Source organism: Grampus griseus, assembly GCF_964374135.1.
Source record: "Grampus griseus genome assembly, chromosome: 20".
NCBI lineage: Eukaryota > Metazoa > Chordata > Mammalia > Artiodactyla > Delphinidae > Grampus > Grampus griseus.
In genome coordinates this window covers 7,449,046-7,473,986 of record NC_139014.1, presented here as the reverse complement: position 1 = coordinate 7,473,986, position 24,941 = coordinate 7,449,046, and the positions used below count along the sequence as shown (strand labels likewise).

The window sequence follows — 24,941 nt, the reverse complement described above, 5'->3', positions numbered from 1 at the left end:
TTACTGTCAACTGTTTCACAGATTAGGTAACAAATATGTGATCTTACGCATAATATTCCAACTGATGATTGCTACTTTGTAAACACCATTTTATTTCCAATTGCTGTGGATTCGAGGAAATGACTTGTATCTTTTGGAATGTGTAAATTACTTTGCTACCTTTTTCCCCTTTAACTCTTGTGGTTTGAGTTTGGTTCCTAGCTGACGAGATGCATTTAGCATGTATTGTTACCCATCCCTGGCAGGACGTGTCAGTGAGGGTGGGGGTACCAAGGAGGCGCGGGGGGTCCAAAGCGTGAGAATCATGGTTGGACAGCAGTGACCTACCAGCTTTGCTGGGCCTGCGAATAAGCCAAACCACTAACCTCTCCTTCTTTTGTAAAACTGAAAAACCCTTAATAAAATCTGTAATCAACACAAAAAGTGTCTTTATTAGGTGATGGTGTTGGGTTTCATTCTGGCTTCCCAGCTTTGATTTTCATAATTGAACAGGAAAGTCACAGCTACTTTCCTAAGCTTTGGGGTGTGGAATAAATGCATATTTATAGTTTCACCAGTCCGTCTTCCACTCTTGACACATTTCTCACGCCCTCCACCTCTCCGCAAGTCAGCGCTCAGAAGAGAGCTGGAAAAAATTGATTTCCGTGCGCAAGGGGGATGCTAGTTCCCCGACCAGGGATCGAACCCATGCCCCCTGCAGTGGAAGCGCAGAGTCCTAACCACTGGACCCCCAGGGAAGTCCCTGGAAGTGTTCGGTCGTGGAGCCCAGGCCCCCGGCAGTTCCCCAGGGAAACCGGGAGGAAGAAGCTCACCGGCCTTGGATCCTGGTAGCGACCGCTTCGCAAAGGAGCGTTCAGGCAGCTCCTAGCAACGTGTCAAGCCGCAAACAAGAGGACGGGCGCCAACTAACGGCCGCGGCGAGCCACCCTGGGAAATGTAGTTCATCTCGGTGCCCCAGGTTCCCTTGGCTCCGGCAGGTGAGCGGGCCTAGGACTACAACCCCCAGAATGCTTCGCGCCTTGCCTTGCTTCCGGAGGCCGGGCGACTGAGAGATTGGCGATCTAGAGGCTCCGAAGCGGGAGGCCTGATTGAGCTGGGCTCGAGTGGAGCCTGGAGCAGCGGATATGTCTGGGACACGTCCAAGCGGCTGCGCCTCCAAGGGGAATGGCGCGTAACGGGGGGGATTCAGGGGCTGGAAGGATCGTAGGTTGCGCGCGGGATCGAGACGGGCTGGGCGCGCGGAGGGGATGGCGCATGGAGGGGCGGGGAGTCTCGAGACCGAGGGGGTGATTCCGGGAGGGCGCTAACTAAGGGGCGGCCTCGGGATCTTAAAACGCCTGGCACGAAGTTGGCTGAGCAGATGCAATGACGCGATGGTCTTTGTGGCCCTGAGGCCTTTGCAATGCTCCCTTAGAAATTCCCACGGTCTGGGAGGCTGGGAGAGGATCGCTAGCAGATGGCAGACGCCCCTGGATGTGATAAGAGACAAAACGTGTTGAGACTTGTAGGCCGTGAACATTGCATTACAGAGAAAGAGAAACACAACCATTCAGAGTGGCCCCTATACAGTAACCTCACATAAACTTTGCATTCTAATAACAGGACAGGCCGACACCAGAGAACTAGAGAGGCCCACCTCCCACTCCTTTCTTCCAAGCTGTGCCAAAGGTCAGTTTTGGCAACATTGAGGAGGAGGTGGGAGAGAATGATAATTCTGGGGAAAACAGTTCTCTATTAATGGAGTGAGTCGGATTTACAGTTAGTGTGAAGGGAAATTTTTCCACCGACAGTGAAAATACTATCAAGGAGTAACCAGCATTTGCCGCTCTTTGCTCTGAACGCTGCCAGGAAAGTAGTCAGGGTGTTGCCTGGGAAGGTGTATTGGCCTTAGTGCTAGGCACCCACCTCCTTCCTGAGATGGGTACCTGCCATTTTCCGCATTCTCTTTCAGAGTAAGGGATGAGGACCACTGCACTTTTTTCGAATAATCTCCAGGCCTCGAAAAGTTACCAAGGGGACTTCCCTGGTGGTCCAGAGGCTAAGGCTCTGCGCTTCCGATGGAGGGGGCCTGGGTTCGATCCCTGGTCAGGGAACTAGATCCCACATACCGCAACTAAGAGTTCCCATGTGCTGCAACTAAGACCCGGTGCAGCCAGATAAATAAATAAATATTGAAAAGAAGAGAAGAAAAGAGAAGAGTTACCCAGAACACTTCGCTTCTCATCTGAATTGCTCACCCTACAAGGAATTTTTTAATTTATTTTTGTCTGCGTTGGGTCTTTGTTGCTGCATGCGGGCTTTCTCTAGTTGCGGCGAGCGGGGGCTACTCTTCTTTGCGGTGCGCGGGCTTCTCATTGCGGTGGCTTTTCTTGTGGAGCACGGCCTCTAGGTGCATGGCCTTAAGTAGTTGTGGCACGCGGGCTCAGTAGTTGTGGCTCGGAGGTTCTAGAGCACAGGCTCAGTAGTTGTGGCTCACAGGCTTAGTTGCCCCACGGCATGTGGGATTTTCCCGGACCAGGGCTCAAACCCGTGTCCCCTGCATTGGCAGGTGGATTCTTAACCACTGCGCCACCAGGGAAGCCCTACAAGGAATTTTTAATTGATGGAAATGTTTTGATCTCTTGAATGGGTAAAGTGAGAGAAGGCTTGATCAACCTTGGACTCAACCACTGTTAAATCCAAATAATTTTTAAGCAGCCACTTTAATTTTCTTCATTAGGGAGGATGAGCCTGATGGGCAGAATTCGAATGAGCTGGACAGCGCTGTGAAGGAGCTGCAGGCAGCCCCCAGAGCCTTGAGATGGTAGGCAGAATGCAGAGTAGGTGTGTGGAAATGGGAGCCTGCCCTCACCCCTACTCCCACCTCCAAGATCTTAACTGCATGAAGTACTTTGGGGGCTGGGTGGCCCCAAAGAAGAGTGATGGTTAGGAGCATTGATAGCAAACTTATTAATGGGACTTCCCTGGCGGTCCAGTGGTTAAGACTCCACGCTTCCAATGCAGGGGGCGTGGGTTTGACCCCTGGTCCAGGGAACTAAGATCCTGCGTGTCATGTGACACGGCCAGAGGGAAAAAAAAAACTTCTTATTAAACAGTAAGCAAGCATCTTTTTTGAGCCTCTGAATGTTCATCTGAAAGCATCCTTACATGTCTGTCACTGGTCCTGAAGAGTCAGGGACACGGAATAGAGGAAAACTTTACATCCTGGCTGGCTGGGAGGGTTTGCGTGTGGCGTCTGGAAATCTGAGGGAAAAGGAGAGACTTCTGCCCACCGGATGGCACCCACAGCGGTGTCCACTGCTGGTTAGTGGGGGCCCTTTTCATGCTCTGAATGAGTCTATTCTCAAAACTCAGAAAACCATAAAGGGCCTCTGTCTATAAATGCCATTGGTGCGCCTCTTCCTCTGGTGACTTGGCGAAAGGCAGAACAGTTCATTCTGCATTGTTGGTTTCAGTACACGTTCACTGTCTCATCTTGTTAATGTGATTTGTTTTTCCCATTTTAGGCACCAAAAACCAAGAAGGGATTGAAAGGTGAGTGGAGATGGAACACCACCCTTACGCCAAAAATATTTCCCCCACTTTGGGTCCACACATAACTTAGACGTGTCTGTCTGAATGTTCTCAGTGTGAGTCTTGCTGATTTCCCCATAATCCCATAGGCAGCTTTGGTTTTCCTAGGGAATTCCTTATGCTGCCTCATTGGCCCTTGGAGTAATTCAGAAATAAACAACAGATGGGACTTGGGGAAAAAAAATCCTTCTTGTTGAAGTATTTGTATCTAGAAGTATACCGTTGGGGTTAAGGGTGGTAAAGGCACGGAAGCTTGAGCTGAGAACTAATTCGGTACTCACACCTGGGTTTCCCCTACATGCTGCATCGGAAAGTGGCCAAGGTGGTGTGTCTTCAAACCAGCTTGGCAGGGGCGGGCGCTCAGCTGGAAGGGGACAAGGAGACTGGTGGTATGAAAGAGGCTTGTATATGTGCCTAGAAATCCTGAACACTTTTCCCAAAGAAGCATCTGGGCTTTGTTCAGAGTCTGCAAGACTGGCTTGTTGGCCAGTGTGTCACGTAGCATGTAGGTTCTACTGAAAAATCTTCACCATCATCCTTTGAGAAAGTTATTTTCAAATTCCACCCTGGGGTCTTTCAACAAAGCATTGTGACTTGTTGCCAGGAGATAGAAAACATCTCATGGCCAGTGAAGAGAGAGCCAAGCCTAAGTCCCAACCTCTGAGGGCTCTGAGGTCCCGGATGAGGTCTCAAGACATGAGGCCCTAAGGACCATTCTTTCCTCCTGAAGTCACAGTGGCCCCTTTTCTGTTCCAGGTTCCATCGATGATGTCCTTGGTGACCTCCTGGGAGATGAGAGTAAGTGCCCCTTTGCTGGAATCCCCTGATTTAGGCTTGCTCTTTTTTTTTTGAATTGAGATAAAATCCAGTCCTTGGTGACCTCCTGGGAGATGAGAGTAAGTGCCCCTTTGCTGGAATCCCCTGATTTAGGCTTGCTCTTTTTTTTTTTGAATTGAGATAAAATCCACATAAAGTTCACTTTTTTTTTTCAATTTATTTATTTTTGGCTACGTTTGGTCTTCGTTGCTGTGCGCGGGCTTTCTCTAGTCGAGGCGAGTGGGGACTACTCTTCGTTGCAGCGCACGTGCTTCTCATTGCCGTGGCTTGTCTTTGCTAACGGAGCACGGGCTCTAGGTGTGCGGGCTTCAGTAGTTGTGGCACATGGGCTCAGTAGTTGTGGCTCACAGGCTCTAGAGCACAGGCTCAGTAGTTGTAGCGCACAGGCTTTGTTGCTCCGTGGCATGTGGGGTCTTCCTGGAGCAGGGCTCGAACCCTAGTCCCCTGCATTGGCAGGCGGATTCTTAACCACTGCCCCACCAGGGAAGCCCAAAGTTCACTCTTTTAAAGTGTACAATTCAGTGGCATTTAGTATATTCACAGAGTTGTGCAACCATCACCACAGTCGAATTCCAGAACTTTTTCATCACCCCATGAAGAAACTCCATACCATTAGTGTCACTCCTCATTCTCCCCTCCCCGACCCCTAGGCAACCACTTACTGAACTTTCTTTCTCTATGAATTTGCCTAGTCTGGGCATTTTACGTGAAATGGAATCATACAGTGTGAGGCTTTTGCATTTGGCTTCTTTCACTTTCCATAATGTTTTCGAGGTCTGTCCACATTGTAGCATTCCTCTCTTCATTCCTTTCCACGGCTGGACGATAATATTCCATTGTATGATATATCTCGTTCTGTTTGGTCATTCGTCAGTTGATAGACATTTGGGTGGCTTCCACATTTTGGCTAGGCTATTATGAATAATGCTGTTATGAACCTCCAGGTACAAGTTTTTGTGTGGGCATATGTGTTCAGTTCTTTTGGGTGTGAATTTAGGAGTTGAATTACTGGGGTATGTGGTAACTCTATGTTTAACTTTTTGAGGACCCGCCAAACTATTTTCCACAGCACCTGTATCATTTTACATTCCCACCAGCAGTGTAAGAGGTTTCCAGTTTCTCCACATCCTTGCCAATACTTGTTATTTTCATTTTGATTATAGCCATCTTAGTGGGTGAAAAGTTGCATCTCGTGATTTCCATGGGCATTTGCCTAATGACTAATTGTTGCTGAACATGTTTTCATGTGTTTCCTGGCCGTTTATATCTTTGGAGAAAGGTCTATTCAGATCTTTGCCCAGTTTTCTTTTTTTTTAATTTTTATAAATTTATTTTATTTATTTTTGGCTGCGTTGGGTCTTCGTTGCTGGGCGCAGGCTTTTCTTTGATTGCGGTGAGCGGGGGCCACCCTTCGTTGCGGTGTGCGGGCTTCTCATTGCGGTGGCTTCTCTTTGTTGTGGAGCACGGGCTCTAGGCGCAGGGGCTTCAGTAGTTGCGGCACGGGGGCTTAGTTGCTCCACAGCATGTGGGATCTTCCTGGACCAGGGCTCGAACCCGTGTCCCCTGCATTGGCAGGCGGATTCTTAACCACTGCGCTACCAGGGAAGCCCTGCCCAGTTTTTAAATTGGGTTGTTTATCTTTTTATTGTTGAGTTGTACGAGTTCCTTCTATATTCTGGACATTAGTCCCTTACCCTGTGTGTCCGTGTCTGCTGCACTGAGAAGCAGGGCTTCAGGGTCATGCACAGCTCACCAGGGACAAGGCCGAGGTTCCCCGCACCTGGCCCATAAGAACCCACAAAGCACAAGCCCGTGGACGATGGCAGTGCCTTGCTGTTCCTGCATTTCCATGGGGCTGCGGTGGCATGGGAGTAGCCTCTTCATTTGGCACCAGTTGGGTTGACTTCCTGCTTGGAAACATACCGCTCCCTCCCCCATTCTGGCTTTTAAGGGACCTGCCTACAGGGCCAGTTTCCTTCCTCCAAAAAGGCCCCTCTTTCAGTAGGAAGGTGTGGGAGACAGCTTGGTGGGGAACTTGCAATCCTTTTCCCCTTGACTCCAGTTCTCTGTGACCGAATCACATCTTTTGTTTTCTTTTTTTCCAGCGACACCGCCTGAGAAGCCTGTTAAACTAGCTTCACATGCCAGAGACGCCACAGGTGCAGCTCAGGCGCTCCCTCCCTCAAGGGCTAGAGCAAAGTGAGCACACGGGGCTGGCCTGGGCATCCAAGCCCCGTTTCAGGCCCAATGCTCCTCCCCCTCCCCCACCCACCGACCACTTTCCACTCACTGTGGGCCCCGCTTGTAGTGTCACCACCTCCCGGTCCTCCCGTCAGCTCCTGGGCAGTGAAGGAGCCTGGAGGAGTGTGAAGAGAACTGAACTGGAGGTCGGGGGTTCTGGCTTCTAGTCCTACATCGGTTATTTACTGTGTCAACTTGGGCAATTCCTGAACCTCTCTGAGCCTCAATTTTCTTACCCTCAGAATAAGAGGATAGGCCTAGATAGGTGCCTCCCAGATTGTGTCTGTCCTCCTGAGAGTTGCGAGATAGGGAGACACTTTGTGAGCTCTCTGCCCTCCACCTTCATTTTAGCCCAAGCAGTTCTGTTTTTCTCTCTTACCTGTTGTTTTTAAAGGGCTCTATTGCTTTAAAAAAGTTTTAAAATCACTGCATTAGGTGACCTGTGAAATTCCTTTCAGCAACTCTGTTCTTCCAGAGAAGAGTCTATTCAGGTTCACTTGGACTCTTTAAGCCACTTCTCCCTCCTTAGAATCATCTAGTGCCCTGGGGACCATTCGTGGGTGGGTGCTGACTCTGCCCCTTTGCAGGTCCCTCTTGGAAGATGATGCCTTCAGCACCAGGGCAGGCCTGGCAGGAGCTGATGCTGAGGTGAGCCTGGCGCATTCCCTGCTCCTCACTGACCCTACTTATCCCCAGAGACAGTGAGATGAGTGTTGTGCCGAGGGGCTGCCCACGGAGGTTTAGAAGTCCCTGCGAAGCCAGTTTGTTCTTCAAAGGGCTGCTGGGGCTTCCCTGGTGGCGCAGTGGTTAAGAATCCACCTGCCGATGCAGGGGACACGGGTTCGAGCCCTGGTCCGGGAAGATCCCACATGCCGCGGAGCAACTAAGCCCGTGAGCCACAGCTACTGAGCCTGCGAGCCACAACTACTGAGCCCTCGTGCCACAACTACTGAGCCCATGGGCCACAACTACTGAAGCCTGCGTGCCTAGAGCCCGTGCTCTGCAGCAAGAGAAGCCACCACAATGAGAAGACTGCGTACTGCAACGAAGAGTAGCCCCCGCTCGCTGCAACTAGAGAAAGCCTGTGCACAGCAACGAAGACCCAACACAGCCATAAATGAATGAATGAATGAATGAATGGCTGCTGAGTGGACCCAAGGCAGCATCCTTTTCCTTTCTACCAGTGAGATGAGCTAGAAAGTAGAGCTCCGAGCAACTGCTTTAGGCTCGATGTTGCCACTTCTAACTGTGCTTCCCATAATAAACTCCACGCTGTCCAATCACGTGGCTGGAAAGTAGCCTAATTTGAGTCCTATGATGGCTGTGCACTTACTGCTGGGAGGACCGGAAAGTGGCAGTGCTTCCTGGGTGTCCACAACTGGGCAGGCTTGACTTCCTACAATACCTGAGCCCCAAGTGAGGGCAGGACCCTCCAGTTTATGCCCCCTGACCCAGCTCTGCTCCTGCCCTAACAGAAGCAAGGCAACAAGGGCCCTGAGCTTTGTTGGACCTTGACTAACACGCCTCGTTACCTCCCATCTTGTAGGTTTCAGACATCTCCGATGCAGACCCGCAGGCTCTGCTCCAGGCCATGAAGGTAAGGAAACAGCTTGCACGATGCGGGGAGCCAGGGACCCGGGGTGGGATACTATTTTGTGCCAAGCCTTCATTCTCCCTCTCATTTCTTCTTTTACAATTTGTATTTCTGAGCCCCACCTCATGCAAGAATGGCATTCATGAGCTCTTGCCCTCCCTGCCCCTCTGGGTATAAATCAGTTTTCCTAGTTTATGGAAATTCACCCACCCAGAGACACAGTCACGTCACAGGCCTCTGGCGAAATGGGGCTGCCTCCCCCGTGAGGAAAGGGGGAGACCGTTTCCCCTAAATCTTGTTCTTTTTTTTTTTTTTTTTTTTGGCCACACTGCCCTCACCAGGGATTGAACCCGGGCCATGGCAGTGAAAACCCAGAATCTTAACCACTGGGCCACCAGGGAATTCCCTCCTAAATCTTGCTCTTAATCTTTCTCCAGATTTCTCCTCACATCCCCGGCCAAGTCCCCTTTAGTACAGCTGTCCTCTTGTCAGATCGAGCCCCAAGCTGATCTTTGCAATGGAATTTTAAGACATAAATTCATAAGCACCATCTCATGGGGCTCGGGTGGCCTGGCTGGGGTCTAAAATGTTGAGTGGTCCTGTTTTCTCCCTCCCCTTCTGTCCAGCAGCATCCTCCCACCTGACCTCCACTTCATGTCCCTTCTGGTTAACCCATGCTGCCACAGGCCAGGGCTGAGCGCTTGCTTTCAGCCCTGTGGGGCCCTGAAGGGTTGGAGTCTGTTTCCTTCTTGGCTCCGGAATCAGCTTCTTTAACCTCAGTTTGAAATTGCTCCTCCCCAAGACCAGGCAGCTGGGCCCCCTGGGCGTGACCCTCGAGTCCTCTGACTAGTCGATAGTGGTGGCTCTGAGTCTCTCATTCCAGGACCACGAGCTGAACCCTCCACCCACTCTGCTTACCTTTGGTTCCATTATCTTTCCCAACTCACCTTTCTTCTGAATAGTTTTCTCATTCTTTTGTTTCCTCACATTTCTGCCAACCGCCCTTGGAGCACCAACCACACTTATCAAAATCGCCATGCTCCCAGTCTGTACCAAGGGCTTGTGGCAACCAGGGAGTCCCCGACCATCTTCCTCTCCCAGCTTGCTTATGGTGGTTTTTAATGCCCTTACCGTAGACCATTCATTGACCCAGAATAGCATCCTTCTCATACCTCTGCCTCTGTTGTCAGTTTGCTTCTCCTGACCCAGGCAGGCTAAGGAATCCAGATGAAAAAGACATTTTTTTAAAGGCTTTGTATTTTGCAGGCTTCTTCATGCCTCTTTTTTTTTTTTTTCCAGGCCGAGCTGCTCGGCTTGCGGTATCTTGGTTCTCTGACCAGGGAGCGATTGAACCCGGGCCCCCTGCAGTGGAGGCGCGGAGTCCTAACCATCAGACCACCAGGGGATTCCTGAGATCAAATTTTTCTTGACTTTGGACAGAGGGTTATCTTCTTGCCTCAGGTCCCTTGTCACTGCCCGGTGGTAGTCCCTTGGGGAGTCTTAAACCCCAGGATCCTGCTGTTTCGTTTCTACTGCAAATAGCTTTGACATTCGCTAAGCCTTTGTGAGAAGCTGCTGAAAGCAGGTTTTAGGCACCCTCTCATCCTAGCATCAAGGCAGGAGCTGCCGGTGGGGCTGATAGGAGTACCAACCTGAGACCTTTCAGCTTATCTGAGATCGACTATGTTGAGTCTTTGGGCTTTGGCCCTGCCTCTGTCCGTGTTCAATCCCCCACCCCAAGTCCCCATTTGTTCCATATGGAAGTTGGAGGCAACACCCTCACCAGGCTACTCAGAGCATGAGGGTGTTTAGCACCCGCTGGCTGAGCCCCTGTGGGGATTCCTCCCCCCTCCCTGCTTTTCCAGGATCTGGATGAAATGGATGCTGATCTCTTGGGTCTGAAGAAGTCTAATCTAGCCTCAAGCAAAAGGTCTGCAAAGGGTTCTGGGAAAGAAGAGCAGCCTAGTCCTCTTAAACCTGCTGGTGTGTTAACAGCCAATGAGAAACGTGAGTGAGACATAGGTCCGCGAATCAAGGGACATTTTGGGGATGTGGGCGGTGCTTAGAGGGTAGCTCTCAGCCCTGTGGGTTTTCTCTGCCTGGATGGAGAGGCCAGGAGCTCACTGTGTGCGTGTGTGACAGAGTATTTATAGTGGGGGAGGGAGACAGGTTGAGCTTTCCTCCTTCCTACGGCTCTTCCAGTCCCTCTAAGTCCAACATGGCAGCTCCTGGAGAAGCCATTTGAGTTAAGTTGGAGAATTTTATGGTAGCCTGTGCGTCTCCCAAACCTATGTCCCTGTTGGAGCAACTTGTGAATAGGGGCCAGAGGTAGCTTCCAGACCACATTTCCCGGCCAGAAGCCTGTTTGAGAAGCGGAGAGGTGTAGCCCCATCCCATGGCTGTGTCCACGGCCACAAGCCCTCAGCCTCCAGGTAGAAGTGTGCGCCAGCCCAGTGGTCCCAGTCTTGGTCTGGCAGAACGTAGGCCAGGAGAGATCCAGGCCTGTGACCTTGCCTTCCCTTTGCGCCCTGCAGGAGATGCCATTCCCACCAAGAAGCTATCTCCCTCTCCCACCAGCCTTGGGCATCAGTACAGGAAGTTCTCCTTCGAAGGTACCACAGACCCTGCAGTCACACCTCTGGGGTGCTTCAGTGTTGGGAGTGCAGTAGGCTGGGCGATGCTTACTTGCTTGCCCGAGGCCGGGCCACTGTGTATGTCAGAAGAGGAGCAGAGAGCTCGTGCCGCTGGTTTTGTTCCTCATGAATTCAGGGAGGGACTAATTATGTTCTACCGGCTGGCATGTCTGGGGCACTTATTTGCAAGGACTTTGAAGCCAGGTGTCAAACTGAAGACTTTATAAAGTGTGGGGAAGAGTTCCTTTTCCTTCATGAATGCGTGGAAGTTTTACTTCTCTTCTCATGCCTCAGTGCAGGCCCTGAAGCCCGGGCCACTCTCCCTGCTTCCTCTCCCCTGGCCCAGCCTGGTCTGTGTCCGAGCCCCGCTAACCCAGGCCCCCAGATGCCGAGCGGCTTGTATAGATATCAGAGCGGCTAGAAATCTCCAGGAGAGCAATAACTCCCCTAGCACAGCACAGCGCTTGTTTTCCTGAACGAAGTGTGCAGTCTTCCCTTTGCTTCCCCTTCTGGCCGTGAGACTTGGAAGACCCGTTGGCAGGACTTCTCTCTGATGATGAGGAAGGAATCGCCAAGAAGCTGCCGGAGACGGAGAGTAAAACAGCTTCCGTAAAGAGCCCAGCCCTGGCCAGAGATCAAGGTGGGGTGGGCGTGTTACCCATTCCCGGGGCAGGTGCAGTTGGCTAGCTGAACTTTGCGGTGCAGAGCCAGACACCCCACCAGGCAGGGACCACAGGTCTTAGATCCTGGACCAAGAGGTTATCAGTCTCTGGGAACGGGGAGGGGGGATGCAGGAGCCCGGGGGTGGGGCTGTGGGAGTGGGGCTGGGGAAGCTGGGTGCTGTGGGCAGACCAGACACTGCCATGCCCGCTCTTCCACCCAAAGGCCAGGGTTGCAGGGAAACGCCCCCCTCGACCCATTCAAACATCACCGTTGCAGCCAGAAGGCTGTGGGCATTGTGCCCTGTGTTCTGTCCCTTAGCGCCCTCTATCACTCTAACTCCTGGGAACACTCCAGTCCGAAAGAAAGAAGAGTTGCTCTTTGACGATGGGGACGACATCATGGCCACCCTGGGGTTTGGAGACAGTCCCAAAGCAGAGAGGAGGCACACGGGAGACCAGTAAGGGTCCCTGTGAGCGGAGAGTCCCTCCCTGGCCAGGGAAAAGTGAGAGGGAGGGTACAGTGGGGGCCCCCCCAGGAGCCCCTTGTGTTCACATGTACCAGCCCTATGTCCCATCCTGCAGGGAAGGGCCCCTCCCTGCCCGCTCCAAGCTGGATGAGCTGCTGGGTCGGGGCACTGCCGCCAAACTCCTGGCCCGTCCGGGCACCAGGGAGCACAGGGAATTCAAGCTGGACAAGAAGTATCAGCGGCCACAGGGTGAGGAGCTTGTGGGGCAGGGGCGGTGGGGAGTGGACCCCCAGAACAGATTTTACCACAAGCCATGATAAGAAATAAGCTTTACATCATGACACACCTTTAATTATTCACGTTTATTACTGAGACAAAAAATGTCAGGAAATAATAGTCACCACATTCAATGTATGTGTTCTTTGACTAATAAATACATTGGTTGCCACTCATTCAATTAGTATTTCCACCTGCTAATAGGCAGCAGCTCACGGTTTGAAAAACACTGCCCTGGACCAGTGTTCCTCCGTTCAGAGCATCGGCCCACGGGCCATCTGTTGAGAATCACGCTCGTGACACGCACGGCTCACCACGCCTCACCTGCAGGGGGTCTGCGGCAGGGCCCGCTGGTACACTCTTAACAGCTCCTGGGTGATGTTTTGTAGGCTGGAGCCTGAGTGTTGACAGACGCCCAGCCCCTCACCCTGCTTTCTCCACAGCAGCTTCCCTATCACTCGTCTTACCCATCAGGCTGCCAGTTCAGCTTTTCTTAAACAAAGAATTCTGCAGCTACAGAAGAAGGGTTTGAGTCCCCCTGCTCTAGATCACAGGTTCCTTCATTCACAGACAAAGAAGACCCCGGGGGTGATGAGGACTTCACCTTTGGGGCCTATCAGCCCACCGTGGGCTCCTCCGAGGGCCGGCAGTCCCGCCGGCAGTCCGTCAGGTAAGTGGGGCCTGCAAGGAGCTTGGCCTTGGAGGCAGGTTGCCCGCTGGGAAAATGGGCGGAATCCAAGATGTCTTTCATGGGTGTTCATGGTGTTCTACGGACATCACTCAGCTTGCCGCGGCTCTGGCTGTGCAGGGCCCCGGGCATCACGACTTCTTAGCATGGGCCCCATAGTCACCCCCAGCAGTGGAGGGAAAGGCCCGTCAGGGGCCTCTTGGGACAGGCTGCTTGCCCTGCCTTAGACCCCCCACTTCTCTGTCTTGAAGTAGGTTCTTTGAAGGCGGCACAGACCCCAAGGGAGAACCAGGCTCCAGACAGAGCACCCCAGCAGCATCCAGCCCTACCCAGCCCAGGAGGGGAGGTGCTGACTGGCTGGGCCTCAAGGACGAAGGCCTGGACCTGCTCCCTACCTCCCCGACCAGGGAGGCTCGGAGGGGCCCCCCTCCCGCCAGCCAGCATTCTGCTCCCAGCCACCACTCTGCCCCGGCCGGGCTGCCCTCCTTGGGGGCACAGCCACCAACCGAGGGTACCGGTTCTCCTGCCGAAGGCAGCCAGCCTTCCCAGCCAGGAGCGTCTGGGAAGAAGGAGGAGGACTGGCTGAGCCATGCCCTGTCTCGGAAGAAGTCCCAAGGTCTGTCCGGAGAGGAGCACGACGCAGCCTGTAAGGGCCAGCACTCGGTAGGGGCGCTGCCTTCCGACAGGTAGGGGCTTGGGCTGCTGTCCCTTTAATTTTCTTTTTTTTAATATTTATTTATTTGGCTGTGCTGGGTATTAGCTGCAGCACGAGGTATCTTTGTTGCCACGTGCGGGATCTTCGTTGAGGCGTGCGGGATCTTTTTTAGTTGCAGCACGCGATCTCTTAGTTGCGGCAAGTCGGATCTAGTTCTCTGACCAGGAATCAAACCCACTCCCCCCTGCATTGGGAGCGCGGAGTCTTAGCCACTGTGCCACCAACGAAGTCCCAGGGCTGCTGTCTCCTGTGGAAGGAGGACCCTGCTGTCTCGGTGCCTCGGTCGGGAGTGCCCACAGCGTGCCTCAGAGCAGAGCACCGCCTCTCGGCCGTGCTTCTCCCCTTCTTTAGGTGCTGGGGAGAGTGTCCAGCTCCCTGCCTTTGCTCAGATGAAAGCACGAGGGAGCTGGGGGGCTGCCGACGCTCACTCCCTGACTGCTGTGGGGACAAGTGCTGAGCTGATCGGGCAGGAGACCAAGGGCGCCCTTATGGCAAACACACAGCCATCCCGGTGCCTCTGAGCAGGGGCTCTGTCCACAGCGCCCTCGGGCTGGTGGGACACCCAGTGTCCAACTGCCCTGCTGACCGAGCTAAGGCAGGCAATGCGTGCGCGGGTCGGAGCCGCTCGTGCTCCTGGGGACCCGCGCGTGCTCCTGGGGAGTGTTCGAGAAGGGGAGGCCGCAGGATGTGAGCGGCCCTGAGGGGGCTGGCGAGGCCGGGACTGTCCAGAGGAAGCAGCAGGATGCTCTGCGGCTGGAGCGAAGGGGAGGCGAGGCGGGGCGCTCATGTGACAGGCCAGGGATGTCACCCAGCCCTGGGGTTGGGGTGAATGAGGAGGGTGGTTTGGACCTGGACCTGAAACCGAGGTGATCCCGAGAGCCGAGAAGGAAGGGGGAGCACCAGACAGGAGAAGCGAGGAGCCCAAAGGGTGCTGGAGCCGGCGGGAGGGTGAGTGAGCAGGCCCTCCGCCGAAGCTGAGCGAGCCGCGTGGCCCGGCGCACGGCCTTGCTGCCCGTAACAGGCCCGTGGTCGCTCCTGGGACATCCTCAGGTGGTCCCAGTGAGCACTGAGGCCAGGACGGGCTACGGAAGGCCAGGCGCTCAGACTTGGGAGGAGAATTACCAAGACGGGATGGTTAGGAACAGGAGGAAGGCTGAGGGGAGGCGGGAGGAGGGGTGGCCACACAGCTTCACTCGTGGGCTTTGTCCCAGCCCGTCTTGGTCCAGCCTAACCCGGACCTTCTGCCTCCTTCACTTTAACATTTACTTCCTCAGCCAGCCTGCTGCCGGCACCCAAGGGCTCGAGCCAGCAGCCGCCGGGGGGACCCCAGGCACGGCAGCACCGAGGCCGCCTGCCCGGCCTGCCGCCTCAGGGTACATTCATGGCGGGGCTGCGGCTAGGGGAGGTGCGGCGGGGTGGCCCGGGCCCCCTTCCCTAGAGCGGCAGACGGCTGTGCTGGGCTCCTCGTGGTCAGCGTGGCGTGTGGTATCCCAGACCACGTAGCAGGCCCACGGAGTAAGGGGCCCACAGAGTAAGGGGGTCCCCGTCCCCTTTTCCCAGCTGAGACCTCACTCTTAGTAAACTACCAGCCTCCAGGCCTTTGCAGTCAGTGACTTGAACCTGACATTTTCCTTTCCTGCTGGGCCAACCCTCCCCTGCTCCCGGCGTCCTACACAGAAGGCTCTTCAGCTTGCCACCCCCATTCCTGTGTCCTCAGGTCCCCCGTGACTTGGAAGCCCGCTGCCTCGGCCCTCCACGCGGGTGACCCAAAGAGGGGAGCAGCCCCTGGAGATTGCTCCGGCACTGGTTTGTCTTCTGCTTTGCTCGAGGGGTGTAACTCTGGGTAGAGAAGAGACACTGAGAGCTTCCTTCGGGGGCCCTGGCAGACGAGGGAAGCTGGGCTCTCCCGAGCACACACCCAGCCCGCGGGCCCTCCCTGCACCCCCTGCTCATTGCTCTGCTGTTGATTTTTCAGAGCCTGCAATTGGTTTCCCAAGCTCCCAGGAAGCCCCAGGGCTCTCTGTGCCTGTCCAGGTAGGGAGGGTGAACCAACAGGTGTAGGTTTCGGGCCCATGGAACAATTCTCACGTGCTCAGAGGCAACACCTGCCAAACCCGACAAGCTGCTGGGAGGCCCGCGTCGTGCTATCAGCTGGCTCCCCCGGCGCTCCCCGCCAGCACTTTCCATGCCACTCCCGGGCAGGTTTGGGCGCGGATTCGCCAGCATCAGTAGGGAAGTGAGGTGGCACCCAGGTGGGGGCAGCTGGGAAGGCTCTAATCAGAAAGCAGGGCCGCGGGTGTCCTGCTGCTCTGTCTAGAAAGCCTCCTCCATCCTTGCCCTCCTCCCACTGCACCGCCTCTGTTTCCCAGGTGCAGCGGCGCCGGTGACCCCCGGGCCTGAGGAGGCCTAGCCCCACGGGGGCACCTCCCGGGTAACCCGGAAGTGCCTTTGAGAGGGTGGGTGGTGGGCAGCCTTCGGGAACCAGAACGGCTGTCCGCGTTGGGGCTTCAGGCCTGACAGAAAGGGCCAGGGTCACAACCTTTTGTTGTAGCCAAGGCTCTGCTGGGACTCGGCTGTTTATCCAGGGATCTGGAACCCTTTCTGGGAGGATGCTGTTCTGAGGGCGGAAGGGAGACTCATCTTCCCCAGCGAGACCTGCGAGGGGAGGGGCAGTGACCATTTGACGCTCCCGGGCCTCATCCTTGGCCTCTCGGTGTCACGACCTTGTCCCCGTCTACAGCCCCAGATCAGACACAGGGCCTGGGAGGTCCAGTGAGTGAGGGCCAGAGGTGGGTGAGCTCAGCTGAGTCCCTGGCCCCTACCTGACAGGGAACATCCCTCCCCTTCTCCTCCAGTCCCTGCTCCCAGAGTCCCTGGCCTGGAGCCTGCTGCCCGGCTCCGAGTACCAGCAGCAGCTCCTGGCGGCACAGGCTCAGCTTCAGAGGGGCACTGCCGAGCTCCAGGCCGACCTCCTGCAGAGCCAGGCCCGGCTGGCGGAGCTCGAGGCCCAGGTGCGGGGCAGAGGGGCAGCCGGCTCCGGGGGCAGGGCTGAAGTGAGAGCGGGCCACGTGACGGCCGGACGGCTTCCCCAGGCGGTCTGAGGGACCCTGCCCCCCACAACACACACAACCCGTCCCTCCCGCCGTCTCCCAGGTGCGGAAGCTCGAGCTGGAGCGGACGCAGCACCTGCTGCTGCTGGAAAGTTTGCAGCAGAGGCACCAGGCAGACCTGGAGCTCATCGACAGCGCCCACAGGTACCCCCCGCCTCTCCGGCCCGGACTTCCGGTGGCTCATGGCCGGCCCCAGCTCCCGTGCTCTGAGAGGCCCTTCGGGTGGCCGCCGGCACCTCCTGAGCCCCGTGATTGGGTGTGCTGTTGGCAGGAGCCGAGTCAAGGTGCTAGAAACATCGTACCAGCAACGGGAAGAGCGTCTGCGGAGAGAGAACGAGGAGCTGTGTGCCCAGTATCTGTCGCGCTGCCAGGAGGCTGAGCAGGCCCGCGCCGAGCTCACAGCCCAGCACCAGCGGCGCTTGGCGGCCACCGTGCAGGAGAAGGACCAGGAGATGGAGCGGCTCCGGGAGCTGCAGCGGTGAGGGGGAGGCCCGGGGGCAGGGGGGCTGCCTGCAAGGGTGGCCAGGGGAAGCCAATTGCTGTGAGACCCCAAGCCATGGACTCGGCAGCCTCTGGACCGAGGCTCGACCCCTTCCATTCTGGGAAAGGACCTAGGCCGAGCTCACTGCCCCATCGCCCCACAAGTGGGGACCCATCACTCCTACAGAGCGGGGAGGGCATACCGGCAGGGCCCAAGGTCACTAGCTGTTCGGGCAGGGCCTGGCAGCAGCAAGCAACCCGAGGGCTAACTCAGCACCGGTGAACCCACTCACCGGCCCCATTTCTCGAGCCTAGTAACTAGTTGGCCCTGGAAAAGGTCGTGCCTGGCGCGTTGATCTGGTTACCTTTCTAGATGAGAGCAAAACTAAGAAAAAGCACGTGAGGGAGTTGGCCGACGGGGTAGAGCCGGCCTTTTCACACGGCTCAGACTGGCCAGACACGAAAGGGTTGTCGGCACACCTGTCGAGTGTCCTTTGCTGCATAACAAGGAATCTGCCCCCAGAGAGTGCATGTGGCACTGAGGCAGCAAGACAGATAAGGCAGAGGAGCCGGGGAAAGTGAGGCCGTGCCCGGAGATGGGGAGGAGAGGCCCACGGAGCATGGAGCACCCGGAGGCAGGCCCCTCCCACGCAGAGCCGCCCTCCCCGCTGTCCCCCAGGGCCTCCATCCTGGAGATGCGCAAGGACCACGAGGAGCAGCTGCAGCGGCTGAAGCTGCTGAAGGACCGGGAGATCGACGCCGTCACCAGCGCCACCTCCCATACGCGGTAGGCGCGCCATCCAGGCCCTGCCCGCCCGGCGCGGCCCTGCTGGGCTCCACGGGCCGCCGTGACCTGAGCCCCCCGCAGGTCCCTGAATGGCATCATCGAGCAGATGGAGAAGTTCTCCAGCAGCCTGCACGAGCTGTCCTCCCGCGTGGAGGCCTCGCACCTCAGCACTGCCCAGGAGCGGGAGCTGGGGATCCGGCAGCGAGACGAGCAGCTCCGAGGTACCGCAGGCCACACGTGCCTCTCTCCTGTCCCCCGTGGTGGGAAGGTGGGCGGGCAATGAGTGCCCTGTGGCCGCCCCCAGCGCTGCAGGAGAGGCTGAGCCGGCAGCAGCGGGACATGGAGGAGGAGCGGGGCCGGCTGCAGGAGGTCATCGGGAAGATGGAGGCGCGCCTGGGCGAGCAGAGCCGGCTGCTGGAGCAGGTGGGGCGCGTCCTCCTGCCGCGGGGCCTGTCCCCCCCCGGGCACCCAGGGGATGGCAGCTGTACTCTGACCTCGCCTCCTGGGCCTCGGGACTCTCCTCTGGAATGTCTCTCCTGCCCTTTCCTGCCTCTGCAGGGGCTCCCACCTCCCCACCTCCAGAAGCGCCCCAGGCCTACCCCATCCAGCTCCTACCTGCTCATCAGGGATGCCTGGGACTTTCGGAGAAGTGCTCTTGCCTTCTGAGCCGTAACAGATAACGTATTTAAACTCCCTACGTATCTTCCAGGTATGAGAGCGAGCTTCGTTCTTTAGAAAATCATGGCTTTTCGTGCTCACTTCAGCAGCACATCATACTAAAACTGGCACAACGCAGAGAAGATTAGCATGGCCCTGCGCAAGGATGACGCAAATTCGTGAGGTGTTCCGTATTTTAATAAGCGTGCTTAAACAGTTGGCTGTACTTATGGGGACTTCCCCGGTGGTCCAGGGGTTAGGACTCCATGCTTTCACTGCAGGGGGCCCGGGTTCAATCCCTGGTCAGAAAACTAAGATCCCACAAGCTGGGCAGCACAGCAAAAAAAAAAATTAAAATAAAACAATTGGCTGTACTTATGAAAAAACTCAAATTGACCCCTACCTTATGCCAAACAAAAAAGCAATCCCTGATGGAATTGATCCAATAAATATTTGATGAATTCAGAAATAATAATACCTTTTCCTTTTCTGTACAAGGTTATAAGGTGATACATCTCATTGAACATGTTAAAATAACAGGCAACAATAAAGAAAATAAAAATTACCCACTAGCCAGAGATAGCCATTGATGACATCACATATATCCTATAGACATATCAGTACATAGACACAGATGTTTTTACATCGTGAACCATATTTATTCAGCCCTTCATTCGGTGCTGTATTCAGCGCCTGTCTCGGGCCAGGCTTGTGTGTGCCCTGAGTCCCCTGGCATACGGTGTCATGCCCACCCTGGTGCTCTTTCCCTGTTGGATGACAAGAGACAGGCGGGCAGTGCTGTAGTTGGCGATTCAGGGAGCAGGGATGTTGCTGTTCTTTGGCCCTTTGGAGCCACAAGGTGCCTCTCTCAGCAGCGGTTCCCGAGCCATCAGCCTCAGCACAGTTAATCCCAGCAGCTGGGCCCCGGCAGGCCTCGGGCTCCTTCCCATTTTCACTGCTCAGGAAAGGATGTGTTTGTGGGAGAAGCCAGAGGAGGGCGGTTTGCACGGCTCCCCAGGGCACGTTCCGGCCTGAATGGGGGCAGGCGGAGCATCCAGGGGGCGTGAGCCCTCAGCCCTGACCCTGCCCGGCCCGCAGGAACGCTGGCGGGTGAACGCCGAGCAGTCCAAGGCCGAGTCCGCGCAGCGCGCTCTGGAGGAGCAGAGGAAGGTGGTGGCCCAGCAGATGGCCGTGGAGCGGGAGGAGATGGAGAGGGCCAGGGTGAGCCTGGCCACAGCGCGTTCAGCTCCGTCCCTGCCACTGCGCCCAGGGGTGCTCACCTGTGCCCTCACGCCCTCGCCCCAGAGTGCCTGCGCCCAGGGATGCTCACCTGTGCCCTCACGCCCTCGCCCCAGAGTGCCCTGCTGGAGGAGCAGAAGTCCGTCATGCACAAATGTGGGGAGGAGCGGCGGCGCCTGGCGGCCGAGTGGGCCGAGTTCTGTGCACAGCAGAAGCTGAGTAAGGAGCGGGCCGAGCGTGCGGTGGAGCGGGCGCTGCAGGTGGACACCCAGCGGGAGGGCACCCTCGTCAGCCTGGCCAAGGTAAGACCCAGAGCCTCCCCGGACAGCGGGAAGCCCAGGCAGCCCTGCCCCTCTCCGGGGCCTCACAGCCCCTCCGTCAGGACGTGTCAGCTTAGGAAAGAGCGCAGCGGTAACGGGAGTATAGGAATTAAAACAACAGTCATCGTAATAACTACTTCCGTTTATCGTATCATCGCAGGTACTTTCTACACATTTGCTCATTAACTCCTCATCACGTTCCCGTGACTTAGATATTCTAGAAATCGGATTCCGAGAAGTTGAGCGCGGGGGCGAGGGGCTGCAGCGGGGCTTGGCCCCAGGTCTCCCACCACCTCCTCCCAGAGTCAGGGCGGAGCCGAGCCACAGCCATGAGGCAGGGCGGCCAGCGGGTCCTCGGAACCCTGAGCAGAGCCCAGTTCAGCTCCGGGGAGGAGGCTGCAGAGAGGCTTTGCTGTCTCCAGGAACAGGCAGAGCTGAAGCTCAGGGCAAGTGAGCTCCGGGCCAAAGAGGACCAGCTGGCGGCCGAGAGGGAGGCTCTGGAACAGGAGCGCCGGGAGCTGCGGCTGGAGAAGGAGAGGGTCAGCGCCGCCGCCCAGCGCATCAGGCTGCGCGCTGAGGAGGTGGAGAGCATGAGCCAGGTGCCCAGCGGCTCAGCCCCTGGGCGTGGGCAGTGCACCCACCCCGCCAGCCCAGCTGACCCAGGCGGCCTCCCCGCAGGTGGCCTCGCAGAAGTACGAGGAGGGGGAGCGGGCCCTGCGCGAGGCCCGGCAGGTGCAGGCGGAGCAGCAGGCCCGGCTGCAGCTGGTGCAGCGGCAGCAGGAGCAGCTGCGGCAGCAGGAGCGGCACGTGCACCAGGCAAGGCTCTTCCTGCCTCCCGCTCCCCCCGCTCCCGGGGCATCCCTACCCCCACCCCTGCCCCCAGCCTTCTGCCCTCACAGCTGTGTCCTCTCTGGGGGGACGGGGACAGGAGAATCTGAGTCTGGCCCAGCAGCGGCTGCAGCTGGATCGTATCCGACAGGACCTGCCCTCCGGGCCCGTGGGGCTGCTCTCCAGGGCCCAGGGCTCGGCAGCCTCTGGTCTGAGTGGTAAGTGGCTACAGGCGGGTGGGACGTTGGCTCGGCCGGCCCACTGGGCAGGGCAGGGCCAGCAACACCCTGCCCACGCCTCCTGTGTGCTCAGGTTAGGGGGCAGCTGGGTTTTAAAGTCATCTTGGGTTTTTTGTTTGTTTGTTTATTTATTTCTGGCTGCGTTGGGTCTTCGTTGCTGTGCGCGGGCTTTCTCTAGTTGCTGCGAGCGGGGGCTACTCTTCGTCGTGGTGCGCGGGCTTCTCATTGCGGTGGCTTCTCTTGTTGCGGAGCACGGGCTCTAGGCACGCGGGCTTCGGTAGTTGTGCCTCAGGGGCTCTAGAGCGCTGCAGTCCCTGACTCCGTCCTCCTTGGCCTTTACAGCCATCATGGCTCCTGTCCCCCCGGCTCCTCAGTGCAGCCAGCTGCCAGCCAGCCTGGGCCCCTCGCACCTCTACGCCAAGCTGGTGCTGCTGAAACACACAGCTGAGCAGGTGAGCTTCCCAGAGCAGATGCCGCCCCGGCCCAGGCCCACCTACTCCCCCTGGACTTAGGGCTCCTCGTGTTCACACTGGGGACAAGCAGCTCAGGCAGAGGCAGGAGGGAGCACAGCCTGGCCCCGGGGAGGGCTGAGCCCACCCCCTGGAGGAGAGCAGCAGCGCAGACTGCTTAGAGGACACGTCTCAGAGATGCTCACCGCGTCACTGATGGAGCATTTCCTACATGCCAGGCTCTGTGCCGTGCCTGATAAGCTTGTACCCTCCCACAGCCCTACCAGGCAGGTCATGTTATTGTCTCCAGTTTACAGACAGGCTTAGAGGGATGAAGTCACGTGCGAACACGTGGCCCCACTGGGCGTGAGCGCTGGTGTCTCACTCCAGTGCGTGTGCTCGTTCCCTGCCCCACCCCCACTGACTCCCAGAGCCAGGCTGAGCTAGGATGCGAGTGAGAGGGGCCCCGAGGGAGGGCTGCTCGGCTGGCACCCAGGGTCCAGCTCACTCTCAGTCCAGCAACCCCGCGTCCCTGCGCACAGAAACGGGGCAGGAGGGAACCAGAGGGTGGCTGCTCACTCAGCCCTGCCTTTCAGGACCGTGACTTCCTGGAGAACGAGCAGTTCTTCCTGGAGACCCTGAAGAAAGCCTCCTACAACGTGACGTCGCATTCAGCCTGAAGGCCCCACTGCCTCCTCAGCAGAGGCCTGACTCTAGAACCGTCCCACTGCCCACTGGCCTCCAGCGCCGAGCAGGGGGGCCAGGGAGAGCCCTGCAATGCCCAGGGCCTGATTACAGCTCTTCCTGTGGACAGGGTGCCAGCGCGTTCTTTCCGACACTCCGGCCCGTGCGGAGGCAGGCAGGCGCCCCCGTGCCTCTCAGACTCCCCAGGAGGCAGCAGCCTCTGGGGACACGCGAGGCTGAGGACATCTCAGCCCCACGACACCGTCAGCGACGGCGTCGGTGCTCCAGCCCCGCAGACGTCCGGCTCAGGGCCCAGCGTCTGACTGGGCTCTGTGGGCCCCTCGGCCCCTCAGCCCATCGATGGTCTGGGGATCTTTTCGCCTGGGCCTCTTCTGAGGCGGGGGGGTCTTCTCGACTCCCTTGCCACAAGGAGTCTGCTGCCCTCCCTGCCTGAGAGGCCAGCAGAGGGAGCGCCGGGTCTCCTCCCTGATGGGGACATAGAGTCAGGCCGCAAATTTTCAAGAGCCTTCTAGCCTCCTGGCCAAGGGAGTGGGAGGTGCTGCAGGGGCAGGAAGGGCGCTGTGCCCAGAGGCTTTTACCTCACAGACTGACCTGCCCTTGGGACTCAGCCAGCCCTTCCTGCTCCCAAGCTGGCACACAAAGCCCCCGCCTTGTTCCCAGCTGCCGCGGCAGCGGACTCACCAGCACAGACGCTGGCCTCATCGGCGTCTTCTAATGCGCTCCGCAGAGGCAAAGAGGGGGCTGCGGGTGACAGTGAGGTGTGGGGAGGGACAGAAGGCTTTTCTCCATGCTGTTCACTTGCCACAAAACCCCGGCCAGTGGGAACAAAGATGACAGAGCAAGAGCCCCTGCCTTGGAGGATACAGAGCGCCGAGGACCATGAGGGGCCGCACCCCGGCTGCTGTCCCGGGTGGGGGGCTCCGCCCTTCTCCACGTGTGGGCAGAGGGCCAAGGCCGGCCAGAGGGGTGCCAGGAGAGGGGTGGGAGGATTGGTAGTTGTCTCCTGCAGACCCAAGGACTCAACTAATAAAATCACAATTAATCTCTAGAGCGGCTTCTCTCACCTCCCATCAGAGGGGACCGTCTGGGGAGCAGGAAGGTGGTGGAGGAGAGGGTAGCGCCGAGTGGGGTGTGAGCGGGCACAGGTGCATCTCTGCTCTTTTAGAGCAGCTTGCAGAGGGAGCTCATTTATGTACAGCCTCTTGAACCCACTAAATTGCTATGTTCTTCTTTTTTTTTTTTTTGGCCGTGAGGCTTGTGGGATCTTAGTTCCCCAACCAGGGATTGAACCCGGGCCCTCAGCAGTGAAAGCTCAGAGTCCTAACCACTGGACCGCCAGGGAATTCCCTAAATTGCACTATTCTTAATGATTGGATTCTTAGAATCTGCCATGGCTCATCAGAGTTTGAACCTATTTCTTGGAAATGTTTGCTCTGTAGGGCTGTTATTTGCTGTAATAACTCTCCAGCCCCATACTCCCCTGGCTGGACCACAAGCAGGAGAAGGGTGCGATTATCACCCCTACTTCGCAGATGAAGGGACTGAGACTCAGAGGTTCAATAATCCGCCGAAGGTGACGCAGCAAACAGCAGAACCTGGATTTGAGTTCTGCTTGGACAGATTCCAAAGCCCCAGGCGCTCAGCCACATCACTGCTGGCTCCTGATAGAAAAGCTGCTGCACACGGTGCTTCTGTGAAGTAGAAGATCCCCGAGCCGCTGCGTGGGGTGGTGCCCACACAGAGGAGGGAAGCATTCGCGTCCCGTTAGAAGCCTTGTCGAAGCTTGGAATTCAATCCTCTCAACACACACTTAACGAATTCCCACCTGTGTGAAGGGCCGGAGGTGGGTCTAAGGTTGGGCCCAGCCTGGGAGCAGCTGGCATTTAAGCAGTCACCTGACAGATATGTGGGCGATCACAGGCACATATTGGGGGAGGGTGCAGGGAGACCCAACAGGAATGAGTTTAGAATTAGGGGGCAGGTCGTCGAGGCTCTGTTTACCTTGTTAAAGTTTGAATTTTTATCTTCAGGGCAATGGGTATTCATTGAAGGGTTTGTTGTTTTGTTTGTTTGTTTGTTTTTGCGGTACGCGGGCCTCTCACTGTTGTGGCCTCTCCCGTCGCGGAGCACAGGCTCTGGATGCGCGGGCTCAGCGGCCATGGCTCACGGGCCCAGCCGCTCCGCGGCACGTGGGATCTTCCCGGACCGGGGCACGAACCCGTGTCGCCTGCATCGGCAGGCGGACTCTCAACCACTGCGCCACCAGGAAAGCCCCATTGAAGGGTTTTAAACAGGGTGGAACCATCTTTGTGTTTTACAAAAAGTACTGTGGCTCTGGGTGGAGAACAGACCAACCGGAGTGGGGCAAGAGTGCGGGCAGGGAAGCGGGCAGAAGGCTGTCTGCCGTGGTATAGGGGAGACGGGACAGTACAGCACCGGGC

General features: G+C 56.9%; 1 protein-coding gene across 1 annotated transcript; it reads left to right on the top strand.

Annotated features, from left to right (window-relative positions):
- The first annotated feature begins 2,634 nt into the window (after positions 1-2,634).
- Positions 2,635-23,480, top strand: FBF1 (Fas binding factor 1). Its single transcript, XM_082679953.1, has 29 exons — positions 2,635-2,803; positions 3,507-3,534; positions 4,330-4,371; positions 6,516-6,609; positions 7,239-7,299; positions 8,198-8,248; positions 10,111-10,228; positions 10,780-10,857; positions 11,399-11,518; positions 11,860-11,998; positions 12,123-12,256; positions 12,854-12,953; positions 13,223-13,657; positions 14,961-15,059; positions 15,404-15,492; positions 15,662-15,720; positions 16,542-16,697; positions 16,840-16,940; positions 17,068-17,274; positions 17,956-18,063; positions 18,145-18,284; positions 18,368-18,486; positions 19,819-19,941; positions 20,076-20,261; positions 20,702-20,878; positions 20,958-21,095; positions 21,208-21,325; positions 21,689-21,798; positions 22,392-23,480. Exons 1-29 carry the CDS (start codon positions 2,801-2,803, stop codon positions 22,473-22,475), a joined length of 3,417 nt encoding a protein of 1,138 aa, XP_082536079.1. The 5' UTR covers positions 2,635-2,800; the 3' UTR covers positions 22,476-23,480.
- Positions 23,481-24,941: the final 1,461 nt, after the last annotated feature.

Coding starts and splice junctions, on each gene's coding strand:
- FBF1 (XM_082679953.1), top strand. Junction 20,262..20,701: donor CCCTCGTCAGCCTGGCCAAG/GTAAGACCCAGA, acceptor TGCTGTCTCCAG/GAACAGGCAGAGCTGAAGCT. Junction 21,799..22,391: donor TGAAACACACAGCTGAGCAG/GTGAGCTTCCCA, acceptor CCTGCCTTTCAG/GACCGTGACTTCCTGGAGAA.